This window comes from Merops nubicus, unplaced genomic scaffold (genome assembly GCF_000691845.1).
Source record: "Merops nubicus isolate BGI_N331 unplaced genomic scaffold, ASM69184v1 scaffold23822, whole genome shotgun sequence".
Lineage (NCBI taxonomy): Eukaryota > Metazoa > Chordata > Aves > Coraciiformes > Meropidae > Merops > Merops nubicus.
The window spans coordinates 1-9,872 of NW_008591913.1; the positions used below are offsets into that span (position 1 = coordinate 1).

At 40.2% G+C, this 9,872-nt stretch overlaps 1 protein-coding gene across 1 annotated transcript; it reads right to left on the reverse strand.

The window, feature by feature from the left end:
* Positions 1 to 1,405: 1,405 nt before the first annotated feature.
* Positions 1,406 to 9,549, reverse strand: LOC103767876 (nucleolar RNA helicase 2-like; the record flags this gene model as incomplete). The annotated part of the gene is made up of 9 exons (XM_008935007.1): positions 1,406 to 1,623; positions 1,935 to 1,979; positions 3,990 to 4,124; positions 4,426 to 4,585; positions 4,763 to 4,836; positions 5,620 to 5,739; positions 6,802 to 6,963; positions 8,270 to 8,419; positions 9,404 to 9,549. Coding segments are annotated over 9 exons (1,202 nt in total), but the record flags the coding sequence as incomplete, so codon positions are not given.
* Between the last annotated feature and the right edge of the window lie 323 nt (positions 9,550 to 9,872).

Below are 9,872 nucleotides of genomic sequence, written 5' to 3' on the forward strand. Positions count from 1 at the left end.
GCTCCGGCTCCGGCGTGCGCCGCCGCCTTCGCCCCTCACGGTACTTACGGTACGTAATGACGCACTTCAGTGCCTCCTGCCTTGTCGGCCACATGGGCAGCGGCATCGAGGGCACCCGCAGACAGTTTGCGGATGACAGCAGGATGAGTGGTGGGGTCGGCACGCCTGAGGGGTGGGATCCATCCAGAGGGACCTGGACAAGCTGGAGAGGTGGGTCCGTGTGAAGCCTCCCTAGGTTCAACAAGGCCAAGAGCAAGGTCCAGCTGCTGGGTCGGGGCAACCCCTATCAGCCCAGGTTGGGGGTGAAGAGCTGGAGAGCAGCCCTGCAGAGAAGGGCTTGGGAGTGCTGGGGGTGAGGAGCTGGCCCCGTGTGCTCACAGCCAGTGGCATACTGGGCTGCACCCCCAGCAACGTGAGTAGCAGGGCAGGGGGAGGATCCTGCCCCTCTGCTCCGCTCTGGGGAGACCCCCCTGCAGTGCTGGGGCAGCTCTGGAGTCCTCAGCACAGCAGAGACAGGGACCTGCTGGAGCAGGGCCAGAGGAGCCCCAGCAGTGACCCGAGGGTGGAACCCCTCTGCTGGGAGGCCAGCAGGAAAGAGCTGGGCTTGGTCAGGATGGAGAGGGGAAGGCTCCAGGCAGACCTCAGTGAAGCCTTCTTAAAGGGGGCCTACAGGAGAGCTGGGGAGGGCCTCTTTATCAGGGAGCATAGTGATAGTTTTAAACTGGAAGAGGGTATTTTATTACATAGTTGGAAGAAATTTTTTACTGTGAGGGTTGTCAGACACTGCAATTTCAACAGCTTGCCTAGGGAAGCTGTGGATGTCCCATCCCTGGAAGTGCTCAAGGCCAGGTTGGATGGGGCTTTGAACAATGCAGTCTAATGAGAGGTATCCCTGTCCTTGACAGGGGCATTAGAATGAGATTGTCTTTAAGGTTACTTCCAAACCAAACCATTGTAAGACTCTATAATTCTGTAATCATTAAAAATATACTCCCAGAGTGTATACTCAAATTATGCTAATCATTTTGCCCAACATATACACTGTTAAAACCTTCTAACAGAATATGAACTTGTAAAATAATATTTAATTTTTTTGGAAAATGTACAGATTTGACCAGCAGTTAAGATCTATATATTATACAGTGAGCCAGGCTACAGTTTTGAATGCGACAGCCATGTTCTAGAATAAAGATTTGGGTCTTACAGATGAAATGGCAATACAAGAAAGAAAAGAAACAATGTTTTATTTTTCTTGTGTTTGGGTTGAACAAGATTTATGACCAAAGTAGTACTGAAGAAAAAAAAAGTCTGAATGACAGAATTTTTGAAGTGGTTCCAACATACAGAACAGCCTATTTTAATGTAATATAAAATACTGCTATCCCATTTTTTTCCACATCAGGATTGTTGAAGTTAATGATCAAATGCTCTGCCAAAACTTCGTTTCTGACCTCTGCTTCTGAATCTGTTTCTGCCAGAGCCACCACGGCGTCCGCTCCTGGAACTTGAAAAGCTTCGGCCATTTCTTCCTTCACCTCCTCCTCCTCCTCGTTGTGATTCTACTAACTCAGGTAACTCAGTTGCCACACACAAACGCCACTGTTTTGAGTCTTCCCATCTTGCCTATTGAAAAAAGGGGATTTTTATAGTGTAACAAAACTTGTTGCCTGCAAAGATTAATCCAGCAGCAGTAACAAGGGGTGGATTGTTCCACACCACCACTCTTCCTAGTGCAAACATTTCAAGCTACAGATTTTTGGAGAAAGAATATTTTGAGGAAAGGAACACTCTGTGCTTGTTCTGTTAATTCCTTCAAAGCCATCCCTTCTGCCACTAGGAATGGCAGGATAGAGGCTACAGAATATTTTCTGCCTATCTCAGTCTAGCCAGTTTCATCTACAGTCTGCTGTAACCAGAAATTTCACTCAACGTACCTCTATTTCCTTTTGGTCTGCTGCAGGAATATCAAAGCACACACCCTAAAAAGAGAAAATTATTTTAATGGATACAAGTCTAGCCTTTTAATTGACTGCAATAAAAAAAGAGCTTACAAATCTGTATACTAGCACAAACGGGTTTAGATTTCAAAGTCTTTTTTAATAGAGATTTAAGATACTTCAGAATCTTTGAACATTGAGAGAGTTGCATCAATATGTCTCAAAACACCAATACTTGCACTTCCTTAATGTTTTCCTCAGATACACCCATTTTTCTTTCCTCTGCATAGCCAGTACTTCCAATTCACATTTTCTTGCTCCTTAATAATAAGCTTATAACCCTTTCCATCCTTAACTGTGTTCAATTGGCTTCTGCATTATTTTGTAAATTCTTTTCAAACTCAGAAGTTTTGGTCTATACTAAGAAATGTATGCACCCAGTAAACTGAGTATTTAGGTTCAGACTAAAAATCTGAAGTTAAACTACATGAATGATCAAGTACAATACATAATTAACGTTAAAATGCTACTCTTTGTCTGAGTGAGCAATCTGGGTACTGAGAATTACAAATCTGATGTATGGAAAACTATCCATAGTGTGCCACACAAATACAGAACAATGCTGCTATGAATAAAGAGACAGAGGCAAGGACAATAAAATAAACCTTATCAATTAGCACAGTATCAAACATCGTGCATGAAGGATGCATTAAGAAAAAATTTCAGAGATGGAAATAGTAAGAACAGTTCACTGATGTAAAGAAGTGTCCTCAAGTAAAATTTAAAATCAGAAGCGGCTGGCCAAAAAACTTTCTGAACTGTGTGAAATTGTCATGGTATAACATGCAGGTTATCTTTTACACAGAGATGGAACACAGAATACAAGATTTATTTTTTTTTTTAATAGTAATAAAAAAAAGTCTTTAAACTGTCATTCAAGTGTAGACTGTTCCTTGTTTTAAGCCTTCTAGTTCACCAAGTCTTTGTATCCTCAGTACTGCCATATAGACGTGCTGTGATTTTAATGCTCTGCTAAACTAAATGCCATCAACACCTGCCATTTACCTCTCTTTCCTGTTGGTAATTCCAAAAGGCACCCATTCCACCTGCACTCCTACCAGTCTTAATGCTTCCATACAAATCTCTACATAAAAGTTCACTGAAAATCTGCCTCCCAAGTGCTCCCTCAACTTGTCTTCAAACAGCTTTAGGATCTTTTTAGTTAGACTGTTGTTCTCCCCCCATCCCACACCACCTTAAACCACACAAAACTAGGGGAAAATAAACTGACTAGCTCTCTGTAACAACACATGGTATACGGTTTCTGATGGAAACTTCAACGTGGGCAGGAACGACATACACGTGTTAATGTACGCATGTGAAAGCACCAGAAAAAACAGCAGAAGGGATGAGAGAATGGCATGTGCTGACAGAACATGAATGAATTAAGTTATCAAGATCACAGTGTCTCTCTGCACAGTTTTACTGATGAGGGTATGTTGAGAAACAAGAAACACACACAAAGATGAAGCCAATCAACAGTAATGTCAGACAACTTGCAAAAGCAAGACATAAGCATTCTTTGTCCTCTATGTCACCACAAATAATCCTGGACTCACTATTTGATCATTTATTTTCACATCTGTGAAAACACATGCAAGTTCCGACAGGAGGAGAGTGAGGGGAGTAACTTTTGTTTAAAATAACTGTCTCACATCGAGCTTTGCTACCGTTGTTGCAATGCTGCTAAGCACTAGACCCAAAAAATAACTTTCCCTTTCAGGTATCAGAAGTAGGATGGGCATGTGCTATCAGAACTGACTGTCCTAAGACATCCTGTTCTATGTTTTGTCATTAAGGCACAGTTAGCACAGTTCACACATTTTACCTGTTCTGCTATCCCTACAGCCATGCTTTATATTGCATTCTACCACCTCCTTAGCATGGCAGTGGATCAGAGAGAGCCCAAGCCCTGATAGAACAGATCAAGGCCCTTCCTTCTACCAATCCTTATCAACAGAGCTCAGCAGCAAAGATACCAAAACCACTCACCATTTTCCCCTTGAGGAAACACATTCTGTTCACCTTCCTGTCCACATCGTCACCCAACAGTTCTCGCAGTCTTCGCCAAGCGTAGCTCATGTTGTTTATTTCTTCAGAGCAGCGCAGTATCATTGTAACAAATCCCTACAAAGTGGGAAATAGGGCACATTCAGTCAAGAGAATAAGCTTCAGCACATCTATCAGAAATAAGACATCTGCTAATTTACAGTTTATAGACTACTTTTTCAAGTGGATACCATTATGGAAGAGGAGGTGTACTTATAGCCACTATATTCTTGGTTTTAAATAAATTAATAGTTCCTAGTGGCTTAAGTACAGTTTCCATAAACAAAATCACAAGGAGACAAATTCTCCACTTAAACACCACAGGTACATTGGGGTTTTTTTCCAGTTTCAGGACAAATGTTAAGCCATGCACCCTTACCGCATCCGAGTTCAGCAGGGAACGCTGTTCAATGGAAGTAGCACCTGAAATATGGGCTAGGGCTGCAGCCAGAGCATTCACTGGTCCCTTTTCTTGTATTAGGAATCGAGCAGATTCTTTGAAATACTCAATAGCCCTCTGAGGAACAGAATCTAGACACCTAAGTAATTAAAGAAAAAAAGAAAAAAATTATACAGTAGTATTTACTAGGCTCTGTAATAGAAGAAATACAGCAATAGAAGACTTTAATAGTGCGCAGTTCAGAGACAGCTATGAGGAATCCAAACAGCCCTTCTGAACTAGGAAGATACAACAGGGCTTGAGTCACCAAACACACCTGATGGCATCTTTGCTGGAAGCTTTTATTATATCTGTTGCAGTAGGAACGCCAACACGCTTGAATGTAATGCCCTGAAATTTAAAAAGCAAAATAAGAGATGAAAGTTGCACACCATAAATAATTCCATTCTAAAGAAGCAGTATTGGACTCTGAAGAGACAAGTGTTTAAATCCATCACTTTTCTGCTTCTTTTCAACTTTTGTAGAGTGAAAATAATTTTCCCAATTTTTGTAAGTGAAAATTACAAGGTTGAGCTTACAGGGAAATGGGTAATGCTTAAAAGCCTTTTAAGTACCAAATCCGTTTAAATGATCCAATGACCTTTAACTGAAATGGTAATTTTGGCCAATTCTGGAGAAAAGAAAATCCTACAAGTTCTGAACTGCTAATTTTAGTCTGGTTTACTTGGATTTAACTACAGATTACACAGCCCTTCTAAATGGAAATTGAGTTTTACATGCCAAGACTAAACCATCTCATCCCAGCTGAACAACTGGTGAGAGAACTACCATATGGAACAGTGCACAAAGTGAAAAAATGGAAACAGTGGTAAAGCTACACAGAAGCAAACCACTGATCAGATGACATGCTGAACTGAAATCCTGCTGCCTTCTTGCTTCCACAGGTACAGTCTTACTGGCATTTTGGAAAAACACAGGCATGAGAAGCTGCAGTGTGCTCCCTACTCTGCAATAACTGACATGGTACCTGAACTCTGCAAGGTAACTGAACCTCAGCTAGGTGCTTTATAAGCTCTGTTCTGTAACTAAATTGTTAAACAAACCATGAAGACTTTATATGCTAGCCTCACATGTTACATTTGAGTGCTCTTGATTAGAAAAAGTATACTTTACCGCTTTTTGTTCCACGTATCTTAATTGATGTTCTTCTTTTCGCTGGTAAAAACAGATGCAGATCCCAGTCCGTCCAGCTCGGCCCGTGCGTCCAGAACGATGGATGTAGGACTCCACATCCTTCAAAATAAATAGCCTTATGACTTCTCTACTTTACTGTTATTTAATCAATTCATTTAATTCACATAATTTAGAAGAAGCTGTTACAGTTAAGCCCGAGCAATACACAGTAACTGCACCTGAGAATTAAATTTTAAAAACCTACTTTGTTTCACTAAAATCAAATTAATAAGCTTTTCCATAACCCTCCAAAAATCACAACTTCAAAGCCAGAACCATAAGCGTGGATCAGCTAAGTCTCGTTTTGCCATCACCATAGAGAATGAGACATTTTGAGTGTCTACCTCTCTAACAATCCCGCTTACTCTCCTGCACATTAACCTGAGTGTGATTACTGAAATATTAATAGCAAATTCACTGAAAAATTATCTGCTTTCTTCTAAACCCTCTTAACTTCAGCCAGTATTCTCACTGTTGGGGTTCCTTCCTCATATATACCCCTACTTAGTGAATCCTTCTTGCAAGACAAACAGCCTTTCTTCACTTCCCACTGCTTCCTACCTGTCCTCAACATCAGGAACAACTTCTTTCCTGTGAGGGTGATGGAGCACTGGACCAGAGTGCCCAGGAAGGCTGTGAAGTCTCCTTCTCTGGAGGAGAATGCCCAGAAAGGCTGTAAGTCTCCTTCTCTGGAGACTCTCAAAACCCACCTGGGTGGGTTCCTGTGTCATCTGCCCTTCATGAACCTGCTCTAGCAGGGAGGTTGGACCGTTCCTGTGTAATCTGCCCTTCATGAACCTGCTCTGGCAGGGAGGCTGGACAAGATGATCTCCAGAGGTCCCTTCCAACCCCTACACCAGGCTGTGCTTCTGTGATTCCTGACTTGCAATCACCATACACGGCCTTGAAGGGATAGGCTTTGAACAGCCTTAAAACATGCTAGGGACTGATCTACTCTGAAAAACACCTCTAAGAAACTACTTCTATATACCAGGACATTTCTTACCCTTCAGTGCAATGCTGATAAACTCCGTGGTGAATACCATCACCTGACAGCATATATTACTTGAAAAATAGACTCTGTATTATGACAAGATACTCGACATAACCATGTCCTCCTACCTTTGGTGGTGAACTTTGTACAACGAGGTCAACTTCAGGGATATCTAAACCACGGGCAGCAACATTGGTTGCAACCAGAACTTTAAATGAACCATTTCTAAAACCTTTCAGTGTGATCTCTCTTTGCTTCTGAGGAATGTCACCATGCAATGACTGGCAATCCTGAAAAACAGTATTATTATTGTAATAACATCCATGGTTGTGCTCCATTTTATGATCAGTTTTGAGTACAATATCTTGATATTTGTACAGATAATGTATGGCAAGATACAGAACTGAATTATCCGTTTATATTTTAAGTGGTTTACAATATTTACTTAGTACTTCTTATTTGTATACTTGTAAGACTTTTAGCAAAGGTAGGAAAACAGAATCACACTGTGTCTTATCTCTAACTCGAATTACTGTGACGTATGGAAACAACTATGCCCTAACCTGCCATCCACGCCATCTATGCAAGGCTCAGCTGTTTCAAAATAGTCATTGACATTTTCTCAGGCCTTTTTAGTATTCATTTAGACATTGTTCTGCCAATGACCAGGCCTAACAGGAACGACACAACCAGCAGGAAGAGAAACCAATACACAGACTGTATTGTAAGCAAAACCATCGTGACATGACTGACTGACGGGGTACAAACAAGTCAACCAGCTCGTATATAACTGACGCCACCCCCAACGATCCCACAGAAGGGATAACTCGGCCCACAACAGGTGGTATGAACAGAGAACCAAGGTTTCCCATGGTTGGCAAGGGAAACAGCCAGACCAGAAAGTTAAACAGACATCTTTTCCAAAACAGTGTCACTTCTTGATCCTCCTTAATATATTCACTTCCCATACTCCCAACTAAACGATTAAAATATAAGCAGTCCTAAAAAAAAATGATCTGCAGCCTCAAGGATAATTTGCTTTTAATCCCAACATTCTGAAAGTCCTTCTGTATCACAGCAATAACAACTATGAAGACCAAACATACAAAAGCTTTTTCCTCTACTTAATATTTCACATGTAAACAGAGAATAATTCTTTTTACAACACTAACACAATTGCTAGGGTCAGCACAGAATCCAAAATGCTATTCCAGTACCATGACCTGTTATCCTAGTAGTTCTCCAAGTCCACCGCCATTTTTTTAATCCAAGACAGTCCTCTCTACTGAAAAATTAATTCACAACTGCTTCATTTAATGTCAATGAGAACTCTTGTTTTAAGGAAAAATTCCTTCATAGCCCAGTATCTATTATTAGTGCAGCTTAGCCCTGAAGATTATAAGGCTGTAAACTTTCAACCTTTTTTTCAAACCTTTTTTTTTTTTAAAGGTTCTTTTTGGCATTTTGAATCTACCTGCCCACCTGCAAAAGCCACATCAAATGTCTCTCTAAAACTTACTCAGGACAGGTCTGGTATCAACATAGGGTTGATACATCTCTGACAGGTTTTGTTACTTAATACAGATGATAAAATACCTGTTTGATTGAAGCATTCAGGGCCAGTTCATTTGCCTCCTTTTTGGTCTCACAAAAGACAATGGTCCTCCCATGGCTGCCACTGTAGACCTGAATGACATCTCCAATAACAGCAGCTCTCTGAGACCAGTGACACTCTATTGCCAAATGCTAGGGACAAGAATTCCAGTGTTTAGCTTACATAAAACCACAAGATTCTTACTAATACATTTGAAACTGTAAAATCCAGAGATACTAAAGAGTGATACAGTTTCCTGATAGGCAAAATATGCTAACTCACATTCATGGAATATGCAAAATCCATAAGGCTCTTATGTCTACCACAATTAGTCTAACATTAAGTGAAATAATTACAGTTAGAGAGGAAAAAAGATGACAGTCTACAAATCACTTTTTTTAAAGCAAGGAAATGAAATCCAGACGTTAATACCATTTCTCTGGAGAACAGTCAGGGGTGCAAGATTTTCTCACAGTTCTAGCAACTAAAGCTTTATGTCAGGTAAATGAAACAAATAAACAGTGTGTGTAAAAAGCTTTCTTCGAGCACAAGATTAACACTCTTCCAATCCCACTGATACAAGTAAGATCAGTCTCCAGATGATCTGTCAAAGTAACTGCTAAGCAGTACTTAAGCAGAAACAATATCTTATCTTGTAAAGATAATTAATTCAGGCTTCTAGCATGTATGTATTGTATTCTTACTGCATAGCAAGCAAGCAAAGGCCTAGTGAGGTGTGATACTACAGGAAGTCTGAAAAAAATCTCCTGTATACAGTATAGCAGAATTTGACTGTGATGCCCATGGTGATTTAAAAGAGCCACGCTGATCTTAACATGTGCCTTTTGCTTACAACTTGGATAATTTCAGATACTGATTTTCTCTGAAAACCTACAAAACTAACTGAAACTGAATCCTCACTCTACCTGAGATATCTGTATGATAAATGGATGCTGTGAGAATACAGAGATCCTATACCTAGAAAGTCTGACTAGCTGTATTGTGCCTTAGGCTTAAAAAAATAATTCTCAAAACAACTTTCAGTGTCATTCTGATAATGTACCTTAGGATGGCATAACCATTTGTAGCATAAAGGAAAAGGCTCCAAAACATTCCACATTAGACAGATTACTCACTTCTACTGTTGTAGCAGCCTTTTGAGTTCTTTTCCCAATAAGGTCAATCTGTTCATATCTAGACTTCATGTATTTCTTAGCCACATCATAGACCCAATGTGGGCAAGTTGCAGAAAACAGTAGTGTCTGGGGATTGTCTTCAGAATCTTAAAACACAGAACAACGTTTCGCAAACTTCCTATGTATAATCTTACATGGGTTACTATGTTCATTACATGGGTTATTAAAAATGAGGTCAAATATCAACATATAAAATAAAGTAATTGGGCTTTTCAAATTTACACATTACCAACATGTGGTAAAAAAAAATACTCTAAAAAGCCTAAATATTTTCAAGGTTGGGAAAAAAGTTACAATGACCAAAAACCCAGTTGATTTTCAAGCAGTGAAAAAGGTTAAAAACTTCTCATTCTTTTTAACTGGAAGAAGTCCAACTTGTCAATAGGCATCAAAGAAAGTTACTTAAAGA